Raw genomic sequence first — 20,076 nt, 5'->3', positions numbered from 1 at the left:
GCTTCTTGATCTCAGATAAATTTCGCAGTTTTCTTTCATTGCTTTTTCCCTTTTCACTTTTACAGAGATTGGCATTGAATTGGTCATTTGCTCTGTCTTGTTTAAACAGGTTGGCACTTAGATTTGTTGGCATTAGGAGCAGCTGCTGGCAAGAGGAATCGCGTGTGCTGTAGTGCCAGCCTTGATCTGATTTTGGTGATTCAGCTATCTGATAAACATTCCCTGTTTTAGACCCCGTTTAGGTCATTGCATCTCCATTTGTGGTTTTGGTATGTATTTATGTTGTGCGGTGTCATTATTTTAAATGAATAGTGCTTTGCCTTATAAGGTTAGTTCAGCCAAAAAGACAAATTCTGTCATTGTCAGGGAATGTTTTGTAGATGCTCTGTTCCATGCGATGAAAGTTAATGTGGTATATAAGTTTTCGAACCCAAAAAAAATGACAATAAAACACCATAAAACGATTATAAAAGTAGTTCATACAAATGTTATACTGTTTTAAAAGTTAAAGCCAAACGGGCCAGAATATAGGGCTGTAAATTTCTACGTTTGTGTTCCACAAAAGAAATGTGACCAACAATATAAGATAATATTGTTTAAAAAAATCCTGATTAAACAGAACTAGCAGATTTAGATTTTTTAACTTTTATTACAGTGAACTCGGATGTCATGTTGGAAGGCTTTTTCCATACCACGTATGTATACTTGTAGCAATATATAATAATTTTAGTAAAAAATAATCTTGCATACTGTATAGAAAACATAAGAAGGACCAAACACCTCACCAACCAAACTGCTTGAATGAGTCCAGAGTCTGTCATAAGCTTGGCTGATGTGTTGAGCAGAGAAATGGTCCGGACTTGCTCACAGAGCTGCGGTTAAAGTATTTGGGCCGCCGTCCTGACCAACACTTCACAATCCGTCAGCTTCCTTACCTCCCACGATTCAAGCCACAACTGGAGTCGTGTCTCTTTCTGGCGCTAATGATCACGACTGTATCTTCGTAGTATATAATAAAACCTTTTATTCCTTATCTACAATATAAAAGATACAAATAAAAAAACAGTTGACACTATGTTTAAGTGGAATCTGGCCATTGAAATCAAATATGTGCTCACTTTTTAAAGCTCTTGTTCACAATTTTCTTGTTCTCACATTGATTGAAAGGGTTGTCAGTGTCTTTCCGAAAAGTCTCATAGCTTGTGCTCTGAATGAGGGAACCAGGAAAGTTTCACTAAAATATGTATGAGCATCATAACTGTGCTGATTGCTGCATAAACAATAAATTTTATGTAGAGATACAGTTGCCAACAAAACGTAGCTGTACTTGATGATGAATTAAGTCCTAAGCAGTCTCCAAAAGCCATTTCTTGAGTAATGAGATACATCTGTACTAACTGCTGGAATTAGGCATGGATGCGGTCTCTGAAAGAGTTATTGGAAGATGCAGGGCCCGCTGTAGACAGAAGAGTCAATGGTCACTGGAAGACCGTGTGATAGGTGGGGCACTGGTGAGACTTCATGTATTTAATGGCAAACTTGAGTTCCTTGCTCTTTTTGTCCCATTTGTGGATGGACATGAGCAGTAACTGTTGGTCTACTTTGCGGCCCATGATGAGGAAGTTGCTCCCGAGATTGTCCAGTTGTGAGCAAGGACAGTTTGCTCCGTTCTTGATGTATAGCGTGAGCTTCTTTAGGTCTTTCTTCCTCAGTATTCCCATCTTCAGAATCTTTTTCTTCTTTTGTGCTGCGATGAGCTTGCGGTCGCCTTTTTCCTTTTTCACCTCTTTAATCTTCATCTTGAGTGCTGTAGATAAAATACAGAAGTAAAGAGACTTAGAGAAGGGAAAAAAACATATTTGCATGTTCCTGGTTCTCTGCTGTCAGTTAATGGTTAACTGATATTTATGCAAAAGTTTTTGGTCCTTGAATCTGGTTGGCTGAGAGGAGTGCGATATTCTAGTGATAACAGAGCTGCAACCTTTTCACCATTTGTATCACTCTGCTTGCTGTATTTGTATAATTTAATAATAGCTGTTTGGGAATGTTGTTTTAAAAGTGCACTTGTTTAGACTTCAAATATGCAGCTTATTAATAAAGATAATGCCTCTTTGAAAATTTGCTTCAACATTTTTTGAGAAAAGAACGTTCGTAAGAACGTTCAGTGCTCATGAACCTGCCAAGAGCACCCTTACCTCAGCCAGAACTTCTGGAATTTGCAGCTGGCTCTGATGCCTCTATAGTGGTTAAACATGAGATATAAATCGTTTTTGGTAAATCTAACGTGCAATCTTTGGTCTCATTAATCTATTATTTGTTCCAAAGTAACTAGTTTTGGCTGGGGGCAAAATCTCATGACGTTATATTTTATGTAAATTTAAGGCTGTATATCAGAGCGCTGCCTTTTGTACTTTTGACTGAATTGCCTGTTATGATGGCTGTTGTTGTTTTTTTAAATATTATTATTCAATAAATAATATTTTATATAAATAATAATCACAAAATTCACGGTTCGGTTCGATATGACACAGTGGTGTGGTTCGGTACGTTTTCGGTACGGTACAGCAAAAAGAATGTCATTTATCACGTGAGTTGAGCTGACAAGGGAGGTGAGAAAGACAAGAAGTGGGCGAAAGATTTTTATGTTTCGAGAAAGTGAGAAAGGCCTTTGGAAGGCCTTTTGACTTTTGCCGTTTATCTAATATGATTTAGGAACCTTTTTTTAAACATTTGTTTCTTATTTATTTGGTTCCACCGTGTTTGCTGTTTTTCAGTGTTTTATATTTAAACTTTGTAAGTTATTTGTTATTTAATATGAGGCCTATAGCATGGTGTATTTGTATTTGTTTTGTTAATAAATTAAACATTCTATGTTTAATATAAGTGAGTTTGTCGTACTGTTTGGTTGTTGTCAATTCAATCAATTATTACTTGACTGAATCAGTTAATCGTTATTTAAAAGCAAATAAAAATGCGGAAAAGAGGGAAAACTCTAAAAACTACGTCATCGTCATAACCCTACTGGAGTACGGTGTTTTTATTTTGCCTGTTACGTCGTTTGGGCTGCATTGTTGAGCATGATGGCACTGAGAACATTATATTTCACACATTTTAATCTCTTTGATTTTCCAAATGTAATAAGATTAGTTCAACAAATTATTCGGTTTGTAATGCGTACCGAACCGAAAGCCTCGTACTGAATGGTTCAATATGAATATGTGTATCGTTACACCCCTAGTATTTAGTATTGGAAAATGGTGTGTGTGTGTTCATGATGGTGATTAGTTTCATTGTTTCGCCATTAGATGGCGACAAGAGACTTTTTTATAAGTGGGTCAACAGTAAAGACTTTTATTTTGAAAGACACTGAAATGGGGTTGTAAACAAGCGAGGTATTTTTTTTTTCAACAACAGCTTGTAAGATGCAGCCAACAAATGCTCTAAGCAGTGCTGTCATCAGAAATCACTCTAAACAGATGAAAGGATATTACAACAAAGATATCGCTTTCCTCAGCAGGCATTCAAACTAATGTTTTATTGTGAATATAAGATTGAGCTGAAGAATGAATGCTGTATCAGATGCAGGTAATCACACTTGCTCAGCCAGTCTGTCTCTGATAATACTCTACGTAATACAGTGAGCTTTTAATACAGAAATACAATAAGCTTTCAATGCAGCAGTGTTTCTTCATAACTAGTTTTAAAGTGACGCTTTCAAATTAGTAACAGAGGCTTAGGCTCAGCTGTTAAACTGTTAAACTGAGATTTGAATCCGTGGCGGAATGAGTTTGTGCAAAAGAGTAGACACTCTGTTGTTGTTTCTTGTGTATTTACACACTCAAATACTCATAACCATGCGATATGGCTGTATATCAGCACATTTTACAATTTTATGGCCTAATAAATGATTAGCTTTTCATAATTTGTGAACCCCCTGCAGTAAACCCCAGTTTGGGAAACCTAAAATCAAATGTTTGCCATTATTTACTTTTGTCAGATTCTTCAAAAACGATTTATTTTGTGTTCCACAGAAAAACCAACAGCTTATGGGTTTGAACATGAGGGTGAGTAAATGATGACAGAATTTCATTTATGAGTGAACTATTCCTTTAAAAACACCAAGGCAAGACAAGAGAGACCTTTTGGGGGAAAAAATGCCCTTTAACTTTATTCATTGGAAAGAATGGGAAATCTTCTCATGGGACCCTTGGTCACACTCTAGTTCTCCCATATATTTCTGCTGTCTCAAGCAACAAGACCTTTCACGACAAGCACACAGGAAGAACCGAGGCTATCCAGAATGCTGGAATAGTTTACACCTCCCCGGAGAAGCATCATTTAAACATGGACAGCGCTAATTGCACTCACCCGGGAGAGGACAGAGAGTAGAACGGAAAGTTTTAAAGACAGATGTGAAACCCCTTCAGTAGCTAAGCACATAAGCCACCAAAATGTCCTTAATTTTTTTCCCTTAATTTTCCTAATTATTCTTATTCTTATTTGTTTTAGTGTTTAAAAAATTGTAATTTGAAAAGCATTTTCTTTTCGAAAATTTCAACAATTCTTGTTTATCCTGAAACCCCATTTCAGATGAATTTATACAAATTATTAAATAGTTTTAGAATGTCATTTTTCAACATTGCGACTGAATGTACCTGTGTGTTATTTAATAAAAATGCAATTTAACTAATTAATAAAGCTGCTTTGACATTTAATCATTTAGAAACCATCTTAATGTCTAATGAAGCAGCTCTCAGTTTTCTTGTTTTTTTTTCTATGTTGCATTTGACATGAAAGTGGGAAAGTAAAACCTGTAATTGAGGCTGTGGAACAGAAGTCATGCTGAGAGCACATTAATCAATGACAACAGCATTTGTCCTGAAACATCCAGAGAATTTAAAAGCATTATCAGGGTAAGCTTTGCTCTTTTGTCTACTATTATAAACATTCACGCATCTCTGGAAGTGCTTGAATGTATGTTTAAATGGTCTCACTGATAGCAGTTTCACTTTATCTGCATGGGAATGTTTGGTGTTGGCATAAATGTTATTTTAAATCTTATAAGACTTCTTGAGAAGAAAATGTGAGTACATTATGCCACAATTTTTGGACCTTTTTAATGCATTGTGGTTGCTAACATATTGAGGGTGGATGCTTAGTGCTGCCAAGTCTCTAATTTCTTGTGCTTAAAGAAAGTTCTCTCCTCCTTTAGTGTAAGTCTATAAGAAGTATAAGAAGATCACTTGTTGCTTAGAAAGAAGTACCGTTGCTGTGTCGGGACAGTCAAACAAACAAAAAAGGTTTGAAGTCTCCCAGAGCCACAGTGTTTATTTACGCTTTTTAGGGAAATCGGGATTCAAATGACATGTTTATAGCTGTCTCTCTTTATATAGCAGATGGATTTAATGTATTTTAAAAAGATTTCACTATGAAAAGGCACACATTAACGTTAAGTCACAGCTAAGTAGAATATGTAACTCACAAAACCACAAAACAACTCTAACTGCTAGCTGTAGTTCAGCTGGACATGGGGTTTTTCTCTCTGATTCAGGTGATCGCTCATGACCCATAATGCTTGTGGGGAGCAAGCACGCCTGGGCAATATCGTGGTGACAAGCTGAAACCACAAGAGCTGCTTTAAATTGCTGGCAGTAGGTCTGACAGCAGATGAAGGAAGGCAAGCAGGAAAAGTGTCACCTTGAGCATGTGCAGCCTTCTTTCAATAATTCGGAAACCTTGCGTATGTCCAAAGCCAGAGGCAAAGCAATAGACTTGAGTAGGGCTTTGGGGGTGAGGGGTTATCAATAGAGACTGATGAAATACATTTAGAGTTGAAAATATTCTGTACTGGCAGGTAACATCAGAACTGAGAACCTGAATTATTAAGCAAATACTATTTTCAGACTAAACTGGATTAAAATTTAACTCAGCCTGTGGAAACTATTAAAACGGTAGACATAAACACTGAAGTCACTCTAGACAATTTAATAGCATTTATAATGTTAGCAATTATATATACTGTATATACAATTAGCTGATTCACAGTAATGCTCTAATTAATTCTGGCTTTTGTTCAACTCAATGGCCTGTGATGAATCTTTAAAGAAAAGAGCCTCTATTGCTGTGCTTTACCCGTATTAGGCAACCTTTATATAACGTGATTAAAATTAATTCATCTTTAAGGTCAAAATCACCATTAGAGAGGAAAATAAAACCCATGAGGTCACTTTTTTTCTTTAAGTCTTCCTGTAAAATGGTGCTTGTAAATATTAGTTTTTTTAGAGTGGTTGCCCACAGTAATGCTGCAAATGTGAAAGAAGCTTTTTACAATAAATAAAAATAGAATTATTGTCTTTTTTCTTTTTTTTTCCAAAGTAATGATTTAAATTGGACCACATTGTATTTTACTGTATGGAGAAAAAAAAAAAAAACATTTTTTATTTTTCAAAATATATATGTGTCCAGAAAAGAAAAGAAAAAGCTATAGATAGTAATTTTTATTTTTATTTTGAATTTTTTGGTTAAACTGTACTGTACCTTTTACAATGAGATTCTCTGTTCTGTCCTAAAAGTAGATCGCCAACTTTTAAAATTCAGTCATTAGTCATTGTACTTAACTGTAATCATTGAAAATGCTAAATAAATTGTAAATATTTTCACATTTTTAATTTGTTATTTGAGGACTTCTGCGACGTAAAAGGCTCTCGCTAAAAAAGCAGAATGACAAATCGCATATAAACAAAACTGAGCCATTTAAAACCTCAAAAGCAAACTTAAAAACAATGAATTGCCTTAGCGATATATCAAATATTAAAATCAGCTGTGTTTAGAGCCAGTGAATACACTCTAATGGAGAGTTTTCTCAGCACATGCACAAACTTTAAATTATTTGATAAGTGTGCTGCTGTCCATTGTGTGTTGATACACTAATTACTGCTACATTGTTAAAACGGGCCATAACATTGAGTGAAACTAATAGAGTGCACTCTTAAACTTACAATCATAATAAATTGTAAAGCACTAGTCAACAAACAACTAGTGACGTAAGCAAGCACGGACTGGGAAGAAATGAATCAAGCAGTAATACCCTGCCATACATTATGCTTTCAGTATGTGGAGTATTAGATCTCAAGAGTCAGAAATAGTGGATTTTTTTTAAACATAACTCTTTTTTTATGTCTGGACTTTAATGTCTAAAATCTACAACATACAACACTCGGGCTACTACTAACAATATTTTCTAGTGTCATCTGTCATAGTTATTAAGGAAAATACATGCAAATCCAAGAGCAACAGGCCTCACAGCCAAAGATAAGTCGTATGTGTGGCTCTACTGTGCTGTAATCCTCTGTGCTCTATAGGGAAGGCTTTTAGATGACTTTTAACCTTGAAACTCTTTTATTCAATGCCAAAGACGCATTCTAGAGATTCACCTTTGACAGATCAATGGAACTCCTGTCAGAATACATCACTTTAAACGAACCGTAAAGAATCCAAAACTATTACAACAGGAATCCTCCGACACGGTCAAGTCTGAATGAACAATATAATGGTGTTTATGGGAAGACTAGTTTTAAAAAGTAAAAAAACAACTTGCACACTTAGATATAACTGTTTTGTTAGGTCAAAATAAGCTTCAAATGGTATAAAAACATGATCTGGGGGAGTAATCAGCTTGATGAAATTTAAAGTAAAACTGGCTGGTTATGTTCATCTGTGATTGGTTCATGCGATAAATCCCGCCTTTTGTGTTCATGCATGTTCCACATTCACGAATCAGTCTGAATGAACAATACAAAGCCACTAGAAGGCGAGCCTGCAACCATGGTATCTATAAACGGTGACCAAGTGTCGTACAACTGTGACTGAAATTCAATGACGTCAAGGCTGTAATGTGATTGGTTATTAAGGGACACGTGATCCAAGTTAGCCATTATGCTTTCTCCAATAGTAACCCTTTCATCTCCCTATAGTAAGACAATCTCTGGAACAATATTATGGCAATAATGGGAAGACTCATTTAAAAATGATAGTAAACAACTCACATAATGAGATATATATAACCACTTTGTTACATTAAAATAAGACTTAAAACGGCATGAAAACATGATCTGTGGGAGTTTTAGTGAGTAATCAGCTTGGTGAAATTTAAAGTAAATCTCCATGTCTGTGAGCAATATTTATCAAGCTATGATGACTGATGATTCAAAAAATTCAAAAATAGTTAAAAGAGAGGGGTGAAAGGAGGCAATCCATCGCGATTTGATTGGATATGATTGGTTATGTTCATCTGTGATTGGTTCATGTGGTAAATCCCGCCTCTTATGTTCATGTATGTTCCACATGCACGAATCAGTCTAAATGAACAATACAAAGCCACTAGAAGGCAAGCCTGCAATTATTAGGTGAAAAAGCGTAACGGATAGTGCTAACGCTTCCAGTTTGGCAGCATGTGGGAAAGGAGACCGTTTTTTTGAATGCATGTCAATGGAGGAGAGGCTTCACTATGCTAAATAAACAGCATTTTAAAGGAAACAGCTTATCATTTAATGAATTAACAGCCTATCTGCTAATCTTCAACATGTTTTACACCAAGGTTGAATTCAGCTTACTGCATTTCTCATTCATTCCTATGGTATCCGTAAACGGCGAATGAGTGTCATTCAACTGTGACTGAATTTCAATGACGTCAAGGCTGCAATGTGATTGGTTATTAAGGGACACGTGATCCAAGTTAGCCGTTACGCTTTCTCCAATAGTAAGTAATACAATATGGAATACATTTATGGAATAAATGGAAGTAAACAACTCACATACTGAGATATAAACATTTTGTTACATCAAAATAAGACCTAAAATGGTATGAAAATATGATTTGTGTGAGTTTTTTGTGATTAATCAGCTTGGTGAAATTTAAAGTAAATCTCCATGTCTGTGAGCAATATATATCGAGCTATGATGACTGATGATCCGAAAAATTCAAAAATAGTTAACTATTTAACACTATTAAAAGAATAGCTGAACATGTTGTTTAAATTTTTGGAATAAATGTAAAATACAATATTGATTACACTGAAAAAAAAATCATTTTTTGATAGTGTAAGTAATGTTTAATTTATCAATAAAATGTGACTGGGACATGAATTTAATTTCATTTAACTAAAAAAAAAAAAAAAACTTTGAGGACTTTGCTTCCTCATTTCAGAACATCACCACACACCACTTTTTAATAATAAAAATCATATTATTGCATAGTAATGTTAATGCAATGAATAGCAGAGCAACCTCAAAATTGTATCTGTTTTTTCTCATGAGGTCATTTTTTATGCCCACCCTAAATATTAATGTGGCCATTTTCCCATGCAAGCAAACCGCAGCCTTTCTCATTAATTTTTTCGTCACATATTTTTATGTCATTATAAAGAGATCGTTCCTCTAGAGACAAGTTATTGAAGTTGTCAAATTTAATGTCTCAATAAAAGTTAATATCTTACCAAAATCACTGGCGCAGTAGTGCTCCATTATGGTGTCGGCTTTCAATTCGTTGTCACAGGGTGGACACACTTTTGAAACTGTAGGGTACAAAGAGTGAAAGTCAGTGTCTAGAACATTTAGCCAAAATCAAAAGGAATATCATGTACCTGTAATATGACTAATTCAACCTTACTAGAAATATTTTTGCCTTACGAACAGATAGTCCCACCCTAAACTCGTTGTTTTGGCTGAGCCAATGTTTGTCAAACTGGTTGGGATGATCAAACACATAAAGCAAGTTTTGTTTGCTCCTGTTTACAGTGTACAGGTATAATTTAAAGGTTATGAATACATTCATTATTATTTTATTTCTTTACTGGTGGACTAAACTGTTATGTGAGGTCAGTCGCAATGATACATGAGCTTAGTGAAAGATGTACTCAGTGAAGCCTATCTTCGGTTAACCGCAGGAGACACAAACAAACAAACAAAGGGTGAAATGTTTCATATTTACCAAAATGATGTGATTATGTTAATTCTAACAGCTCTAAAGGGGGTTTGGTTTCGTGCAGTGAGTAGAAGTCGGTTTCATTGCAGTGCAGGACTCATGCGGGGGCAGCAGGCCAGTGCTAATAGAGCTTAATCCACAGCGTTTGAAGCCATGAGAGGGAGAGGTTTGGCAGCTGCTAGTTTTATTTCCTCACTGAGGAAGGGAAGTTATAAAACAAGATTAAGACATTCAGTGGTTCATCTCTGCGAAATCGCATCCCTACAGATCTGTAGTGTCCCTATTGTACAGTGTGTGTAGGTAGGACTGCATATCACTGGACCTGAGAAAATATTTTTGGTCTCTCCATGTCTCAGGATGTTATAGAAGCCTGAGTATTTCACACTCATTGCAGACGTACGAAGACGAATGCAGGGCTAAACTTTTAATAGGTCGCTGTGAAAACATACTTCTCAGCAGTTTGACAGTGAAAATGTTCACTGGAACATGCAAACAGCTGTACGTGACCCTCCTGGAGCTGATAGTTATTTGCTGATCTTATTTTTAACTGTAGAGACGTCACACACAGCGAAGCTGCAGATGTGTATTGTGCCACCTACTGGGATATCAGCTTTCTGTTGGACTGTAAACATTATCAGATATGGGCACATTTTGAGTGCTAAAAAATAAAAAATACTGATAAGTGTTTTAAGCACAACCCTCACTGAATTGGCGTAACAACCACATAATGGCCATGAAGATATTTAGTAAATTTCATTTTTGATTAAATTTTTGATTGATTATCCTAACCATACATCAGTGGAAAGCCTAATTATTCAGCTTTCAGATTATGTATAAATATCAATTTAAAAAAATGGACCCTTTATGACTGGTTTTGTGGCCCAGGGTCACATATTAAGAAAATTAAACTTAACTTTTATCTATACATCATTTTTTACATTTACAGTATATTTTTAGATGTTACGATATTTTTAATGGAAAACCAGTCAAATTTCGAGGTCAATGAGATTTTATTTTATTTATTTATTTATTTTTTATTTTTTTCTAATCACTAATAACTAAATTATTAATAACTAAATGCTTCAATTCAGCAAGTATCTATTAAATGTACAAAAAATATATATTTCAAATAAATGCTGTTCTTTTTTATTTTTTATTCATCCTAAGATTTCTAAAAATAAAAAATATATAGGTATATATTTTATTTATTTTTAGTTATTTAAATTAAATTGTAAAAATATTTAATATTTCACAGTCTAGCAATTTTTTCTGTATTTTTGATCAAATATTACCTCTATCTCTTCTTTGACTACTGTTAACAGTTCTTTAGATAGCGGTTTTTGTTCAAATTATTTTATTTAATTTTATTTCTAATAACTAATAACTAAATTATTAATAACTAAATGCTTTAATTCAGCAAGTATGTATTAAATGTACAATAAATGCTGTTTTTTTTTATATTTTATTCATCCTAAGAATTCTAAAAATAAAAAAATAAAAAATATGTATGTATTTTAGTTATTTTTAGTTATTTAAATTAAATTGTAAAAATATTTAATATTTCACAGTATAGCTATTTTTTCTGTATTTTTGATCAAATGTATTATTTAATTCGATTTTTGAGAAATATGACCTCTATCTCTTCTTTGACTACTGTTAACAGTTCTTTTGATAGCGGTTTTTGTTTTCTACTGGATTTAATTATTTTTGTCATTTTTGCAAGCAAAGTACCGGGTGTATTTTCCAGTTTTGAAAGCTTCCAGGCTTTTATCACATCATCGATCCGCTTAACTGAGTAATCAGAAAAAATGCAGGATGTGGCTTGCAAAGATTTGGAAAAGTCATTCATTTGTTCAGCTAAAAATACAGAAAGCTCTATTCAATCTCTGTGTGGTGGTCTGACAAAACAAAGCATGACCAGATTGGCTGAAGCTTGAAATTCCCCAATGACATCAACCGCACATTGACGTGTGTTAGATCTGATCTCTGAGGTGGCGAATATGATTTTGTCATTTACTCAGCACAGGTCCTCCCTCGAGCTCACTAAACAAAAGCATCTGGTAACAAGAACTTACATGGCTCGTCTCCAGACTCCCCCTTCCAGTTTAAAAACCAAGGGTCAGAGTTTATCACCCCAGCCTCGAGCACAGCCATAGCGGTAGATAATGAGGAGAGAGGTCAGAGTTCGCCAGGCTTCAGTGCACAGGTCGTGGGGAGTTGAACCCCTCTGTAAGTTTTAACCATCAATTGGTCCCTGAACAGAAATTCCCATACATTCAATATACAGCGAGTCAAAGACGTGACGTGTGCGGTGCCTTGCGCACACTGAGCGTGTTATGGAGGAAACTTAGTTTCAAACTCGCAGGCTGTAGCAAACTGCATACTTGAAGCTAAAATGTCTTATTTACACTGCTGAGCGATTTATTCTGTTTTGCAGGGTGGCTCGCTGGCAGGTTGCCCGGTGGAAACGGAGCCAAAGCATGTGTCAGGAGAGGGGTAATTCTGAGTGATATCAGAGCAGTACTGACTTTTTTTGTAATCTATTCCGTAAATTTCCTGTTGAATTCCTTGTCATGTTCATTGAAACATGTGTAAGGACTCAACAGAACTGCTTCTGAAAGAAAACTTCTTAATCAGCATGAGTGCTTTAGTGACATGCGTAACAGCTCAGTCCTGAACTGGTTTCTGCTATGTAAAACCATGTTTTTAGGTAACCTAAAAATGTGGAAACATCTGTTTTTATTTTATTTATTTTTTTAGACTAAAAAAAGTTTAACCTAAATGTTATATATCCTACTCTGCTGATTTGATTGATTCAGGTATATTAAATGTTATTTGAGGGCAGATTTTGGGGGGCATTTATTTATTTAAATATAGTTTTTTTAATTAGTGATTAGTGATAGACTTTTGTGGTCACTTGTTAAAGTATTCTGAGATATAAAGTTTATATCTCGCAAATCTGAGAATATATCAGTATTTTTTCCCCTCAAAATTGGAATTTATACCTAGCAATTGCGAGTTTATATCTCTAATTCTGAGGAAAAAAAATCAGAATTGCATGAAAGACATAAACTAGCAATTCTGAGATATAAAGTTTATATCTCACAATTCTGAGAACATATCAGTCTTTTTCCCCTCAAAAGTGAACTTTATAACTCATAATTGCGAGTTTATATCTCTAATTCTGAGAGAAAAAGTGCAGAATTGTGTGAAAAAGACATAAACTCGCCATTCTGAGATATAAAGTTTATATCTCACAATTTTGAGAACATATCAGTATTTTTCCCCTCAAAATTAGATCTCATACCTCGCAATTGCGAGTTTATATCTCGAATTCTGAGAAAAAAAAACTCAGAATTGCGTAAAAAAAGACATAAACTAGCAATTCTGAGATATAAAGTTTATATCTCGCAATTCTGAGAACATATCAGTCTTTTTTTCCCCTCAAAAGTGGACTTTATAACTCATAATTGCAAGTTTATATCTCTAATTCTGAGAGAAAAAAGTGCAGAATTGTGTGAAAAAGACATAAACTCGCCATTCTGAGATATAAAGTTTATATCTCACAATTCTGAGAACTTGTCAGTATTTTTTCCCTCAAAATTGGACTTTATAACTTACAATTGTGAGTTTATACTTTTAATTCTAAGAAAAAAAACACAGAATTATGTAAAAAAGACATAAACTCACCATTCTGAGATATAAAGTTTATATCTCACAATTCTGAGAATTTGTCAGTATTTTTTTCCTCAAAATTTGACTTTTTAACTTACAATTGCGATTATATACCTTTAATTCTAAGAAAAAAATGCAGAATTATGTAAAAAAGACAAACTCGCAATTTTGAGATTCGAAGTTTATATCTCGCAATTCTGAGAACATATAATTTTTTTCCCGTCGAAATTAGACTTTATACCTCACAATTGAAAATTTTTATCTCCAGCTCTGAGAAAAAAACTCCGAATTGTGTGAAAAAGACATAAACTCGCAATTCTGAGATATAAAGTTTTTCCCCTCAAAAGTGGACTTTATAACTCACAATTGCGAGTTTATATCTCAAATTCTGAGAAAAAAAAACTTAGAATTGTATAAAAAAAAGACATAAACTAGCAATTCTTCAGTATGAAGTTTATATCTCGCAATTCTGAGAACATGTAAGTCTTTTTTTCCCTGAAAATTGGACTTTATACCACACAATTGTGAGTTTATATCTCTAATTGTGAGCAAAAAAGTCAGACCTGTGAGATACAAACTCCAATTTATACGAAAAAAATCTGATTTGCACATTTTATTCGCAGTTCTAACTTCATTTCTCAGAATTGCAAGTTCATATCTCGCAATTCTTACTTTTTAACTCACAACTGAGAGTTCATATCGCACAATTCTGAGGAAAAAAAGTCCAAATAACCTTTTCCCATTTTTATTCAGTGGCGAAAACAGGCTTTAGCAGCAAGGGTGTTTTTCATAAATTATTGGTTAGAAGAATGGTTTAATATTTACACTACCTTTTAAATTTCTGCTGTTACAAAATTGTGCTAAATTAGGCCAGAAAAAAGCCTGTAATGGCTGATTTAATGGCTGGTTTTGTTGTGACTACATACTCCATATTTTGACAACATGTTGTCAGAAAAGATCAACTGAACGCAGTGTCTTTTTTTCCTGGGCAATAATGCTGGAAATGTTAGTCACAGTTTTTGTAGCCATGACTTTAAAGTATGTTGCTATAATATACCCACACTGATACATTTTTACAAGAGTAAATATTGTGACAACCAGCCGTGGTCTTCCTTATTACTGAAAAGAACTTGACTAAAACTATAAGCAATGAAATCCGTCACTAACTACTTCTCACAGTTTGTCATCATGGATATAGGAGTCCATTGCAAGTCCGCAGAGTTTCCTCAGAGAGACTTTCTACATGTGTTTCCGTGTCCAGACGATTTCTGCATCGCTGACTTTCTGTATCACAGTTTATGAGGGAAATGTTCTATTTAAACTATGCACAGGTCATGATTTTATGGCTCATTTGGACCCTTGAAGTTATGAGCAGCAACACTTTGGGCATAAAACATTAATCAGGATGAAAAACGGCTGTGATTTATGTCTGTTTAAATGTGTGGTGAACGGAGACAGAGACAGGTTTACATGTCTCTTTGAGTCGCCCCTCAGGCAGCAGCACCTCTGCAAACAATGGAATACACATTCACTCTAAAATGAGCCGCTAAGTTTGTTTTATCTTGTACTTACTACGTCTGGCCGAATTAATTAATGTAATCCCTTCTGAGGAATCCTTCGGAGCGGCAAAAATAATGATTTTCAAACAGGTTTCCACAGACGCTGTTATTGGTGAGCTAACAAATAGCCCCGCCCCAAACTCACACCATTGGTTGAATTAACGTCACTACAAGTAGTTGTCTCTGCATATTAAACTCCACTAGAATAAAAAAAGTAACATTTTCCACAAAAACTGACATGCTTCAAGCATGAAATATGTCTCTTTTTATGGTTAAAATATTTTCATATTTTCCCAAGAGCCAGTGGGATTGTTTTCGTTTTGCTGTTTGTCTGTTAAAAAAGTCTTCTATTTGTAGAATGAACAATATTGTTTAACTGTCCAATGTGATTTACTGGAATGTATCATTTACTGTCAGTCTCTAGAAACAGCCCATGATGCACGTCTGTGGCTCTGGCTGTGAACGGGCCCCATCCCAGGATTTCATCTCAAACCACAGGGGAAAAAACAGCTCTTCACGTCCCTGGTCCGCCGCTCGTGTGTGCAGGAGCTGACGGCTGCAGGCCGGAGCGACTGGCCGTGTCAAACGAGGGTTTGTGCTGTCGTGTTATCTCTAGAGTCCTGTTTCACGTCGATGTGCACACTCACCAAAACACACAGCGCTGGAAACGCTTGGCCGCGAGCTACTTTCCCATCCAGCTGCGATGTGGAAAGCACATTTGACTTAGTTCTGCTAGTTTTCAAGCTTTCAGTATCATGTCATTTCAGAACGGCTACGGTTTGTAATTGATATTGTCTCAAAGGTCCTACTCTTTCTGTGCTTGCTCTTGAGTTTGCTGCAATTTTAAGGAGCTTATTTTTCTAACAGAAGCCAAGCTACTTAACTTGGAAGTATGAAAACAGTTTTGTAGAGTCACATTTTTTTAAAAGCCTTTTTTTGAGAACATTGTAATTCATCAAATCTTAGTAGTGAAAAGAGAAGTTGTGTGCGTGTTTAAACACACACTTAAATAGAGACATACCATAGGCTTATATAATAAATATATATATAATATATATAATATAAAGCTAAATATGAATGCAAACTAACCCAAACCCATCATTTACGTCTTAATTATTTTGCATTTTAAGAATAAACTTTTTTTTTGAATTAGTTTTTCATTTATTTATAATTTATTTATTTTTTTAGTTTTATTTTAAGTTTCATTAGATGCGATTTGGCAATAGTGCAACTATTATGTTTATATATATATATATATATATATATATATACCTCATGCAGTATGATGCATTCATATTTTTTTTTGTATTGGGATGTGTAATTTTTTTGCATCACTTGTTGCATTTTGTTGCATTAAACTTTACAAATGTTTCAGAAAATAAACCCTTTTTTATTTATTCATTTTTTTCCCATTGTCCTGTGAATATGGTTCAACACCATCCTCAAACATTTCTTGAGCACTAACTACACTCCTGTTTCTCAGATCTTGTCCTTCCTCTGTCTGTTACAATAGTCCTTCTCATCTCAGTGAGACAAAGTAATGTACAACTTTTCAGACTAATTAGTGATCCAAAGAGTTTGGCTGCCTGGCTAATTGGAAACCTAAATGCACGATTAAACAAAGAGAGAGAGGCAGGGCGCAGCAGGAACGCTCCTCTCCACATTCCACATGAGATGTTTGCTTTAGATAGTGAAAGTTTTTTGTCCTTCCAAGAGCTTTCCTTAATTTTACTTTCTCAAGAGCCTCGGGCAAAACAAAGCAAGAGGAAATCAACCAAAGGCCCTTATTGTATAGCTATATGAGGACTTAATGATCATTATTTTTTTTGCCTTTTAAACACAATTTTGAAATCAACGAGAATAAGGCACTGATGCTTTTTATAGCGCATTAACAATTGAATTAAGAAATTATGCTTAAATATGATGTATATTTCTGTGTTTTATTCAACTGGTACATTTAGTTTTGGATCTGTTAAAATTTGATTTTTAGTTTTTTCCTACTTTTGCAAAATTGCAAGAAATGTCCCGTGTACATGAATTTCTGCTTTTCATTGAATGAACCAGTAACATTTGAATTAATAATACAATGTTTCTTTTAGGTTGTACCTGGAGTCTGAGTGGCGTGACCCGCGGAGAACTGCATTGGAATGCAAAGATCGTTGTCGATGGGAAACTTCTCGCACTGTAGCATCTCTGGCCAGGGAAAGCCGTAGGTCTCCATGACCGGGGCGCAGCTGTCCCGCACCGCTTCGCACAGAGACCGGCAGGGGTAGATAGGCCGGTCCAAGCACACCGGAGCAAAAAGGGAGCAGAGGAACACCTGCGTGTCAGCATGGCATCGCTTTGCCAGAAGGGGCACCCAGCTTCCCGCCTGCTGCTTGACCTCAGGCATGGTCTCGTGGTCCAGTAAGTTTGGCAGGCGCATCTTTTTGTAGCCCACGTTATAGCAGAGCCGCAGGTCGGCTGGAATATCCACACACTGTGGCTGCTTGGCATAAAAGCGGCCGTTGTGGAAATTGTCCGATTGCCAGCTGTAGTAGTCGTACTCCTCTGCCGAAGCGGCAGAGGTGAGCAGAACCAGCGCTAGGGTCACAGCCTGGGTCAGAGACACCTGCCTCTTCTGCTCTGCCATGCTTTAAAAGTCCTGAAGAGGAATTAGAGCAAGTGGATCAAAAAGATGAGTTTTAATCCTTTTTTGTTGTTGTGGTTGTTTAAAAAGAAAAAGCAAATAAAAGTGCAGATTTTCCCTCCTCAAGTCCTTGTCCTGCAGTTTAATGTTAACTCCTGGAGGCAGGCAGTGGTGGCAGATCTCTTCTAGTGGTAGAGCTCTTCTCTAGCTTGTCTCAAGTGCACCTAGTATATAAAAGCCAGTGGACTCAGGGCCCTATGAGCTGACAACCCCTGAGTAAATCTCACCCACCCACCTCCCACTGGTTTCCCCTGTCCACTATAAGCCCCGCCTCTTTCCCGGCCACAGCCAACTGCTGTGCAGTGGGCGGCACCCCCGCAGCCCACCCCCCTCGCAGACACTTCTACAGGCAGACCACGCGCTGTCCTGCAGCACAATGCGTGCGTGGAGTGCGCTGGGCTCATTCAGTTTCTCTTTAGCTCTGAGAACACACACACACATTTTCCACATGCATCTTCTGCCCCTGCCTTTCACATTCCACTTTATTAGGAAATAATCAGAAGGCGGAAAAAAGATTCATCTACAGGTGGTCAGGGCTTTTGGGCTGTGCTGTTTGAGATATGCTAATGTTGCCGCTGGATGTGAATAGAAACCGGCTTTCTCTCTGTCTCCTTCTATCATTCGCTGTCACACCGTGGGGCCCAAAATTCAACCCACAGCCACCCAGCAGCAGGGGGCCGTACTGCCATATTACAGCCGGCCAAATTGAGAAAACTTACTGACAGATCTTTATCTGTTAGATCTATTTTTACCAAAATAAGAGGGATCGTATAAAATGCATGCCATTTTTTTTAGTATTGACCTAAATAATATTAAACTAAAATATGCTTGGTTCTTAATATTGTGTTGTTACTTGAATGATCCACAGCTTTTTTTTTTTTTTTAGTGATAGTTGTTCATAAGTTCCTTGTTTATCCGGAACAGTTAAACTGTTCTTCAGGTCCCACGAATTCTTTGGTTTTTCAGCATTTTTGTGTGTTTGAACCCTTTCCAGCAATGACTGTATGGTTTTGAGATCCATCTTGTCACACTGAGAACAACTGAGGAATTCATATGCAACTATTACAGAAGGTTCAAACGCTCACTGATGCTTCAGAAGGAAACACAATGCATTAAGAGCCGGGGGTGAAAACTTTTGAACAGAATGTAAATGTGTACATTTTACTTATTTTGCCTAATTTTTTTTTTTTTTTTTTCATTTAGTACTGCCCCTCAGATGCTACAAAAGATACTTACATGTTTCCCAGAAGACAAAATAATTAAAATTTACCCTGATTTTCAAATTCAATAAGTTTTTACCCCCTGGTTCTTAATGCATCATGTTTCCTTCTGAAGCATCAGTGAGCATTTGAACCATCTGTAATAGTTGCATATGACTCCCTTAGTTGTCCTCAGTGTTAAAAAAAAAGAAGATAGATCTCAAAATCATACAGTCATTGTAAGAACAGCATTTATTAAAAATAGAAAACTTTTCTAACAATACAAGTCTTTGCTATCACTTTTTTATGTAACACATCCTTGCTGAATGAAAGTATGAATTTCTTTCAAGCAAAGAGAGAATACAAATTTACTGACAACAAACTTTTAAATGATAGTTTATATTGTTACAAAAGATTACTATTTTAAATAAATGCTGTTCTTTGTAACTTTTTATTCCAACAAAATATTAAGCAGCCTGAACTGTTTTCAACATTGATAATAAATCAGCATATTAGAATGATTTTTTCATCATGAGATTTTGAAGACTGGAGTAATGATGCTGAAAATTCAGCTTTGCATCACAGGAATAAATTACATTCACATAGAAAACAGTTATTTTACATTGAAATAATATTTCATAATATTATTGTTTTTCTGGATTTTTTAACAAATAAAAGCAGCCTTGATGAGCAACAGAAACTTCTTTAAAAACATACTGATCCCAGACTTGTAGAAAAAGCCTGGTTTTGATGATTTATCTTTAGACATTGGTGCAGTGGAGAGAAAAGGGAAACAGGCCAGGAATAGTGCATCAGATGGGTGGCATACAAATGACACAGCAAACGGTGGTTACAGTAAATCCAGAGAGCTAACAAAATGCGGTTAGAGGGCTCTTTTGAATGTTTACTTCTTGGAGTTTTACAAGCTGGCAGAGGATGTCAGAGCATTGCATAAGTGCTTTATATGTGACA

At 35.7% G+C, this 20,076-nt stretch overlaps 1 protein-coding gene across 1 annotated transcript; it reads right to left on the bottom strand.

The window, feature by feature from the left end:
- Window positions 1-1,004: 1,004 nt before the first annotated feature.
- LOC141326167 (secreted frizzled-related protein 5-like) lies at window positions 1,005-18,064 on the bottom strand. The gene is made up of 3 exons (XM_073834882.1): window positions 17,323-18,064; window positions 9,495-9,572; window positions 1,005-1,807 (listed from the first exon to the last, which is right to left on the bottom strand). Exons 1-3 carry the CDS (start codon window positions 17,846-17,848, stop codon window positions 1,479-1,481), a joined length of 933 nt encoding a protein of 310 aa, XP_073690983.1. The 5' UTR covers window positions 17,849-18,064; the 3' UTR covers window positions 1,005-1,478.
- Window positions 18,065-20,076: the final 2,012 nt, after the last annotated feature.

Source organism: Garra rufa, chromosome 2 (genome assembly GCF_049309525.1).
Source record: "Garra rufa chromosome 2, GarRuf1.0, whole genome shotgun sequence".
Classification (NCBI taxonomy): domain Eukaryota; kingdom Metazoa; phylum Chordata; class Actinopteri; order Cypriniformes; family Cyprinidae; genus Garra; species Garra rufa.
Note: the sequence above shows the minus strand (reverse complement) of the source record. Positions and strands in the feature narration are given on the sequence as shown.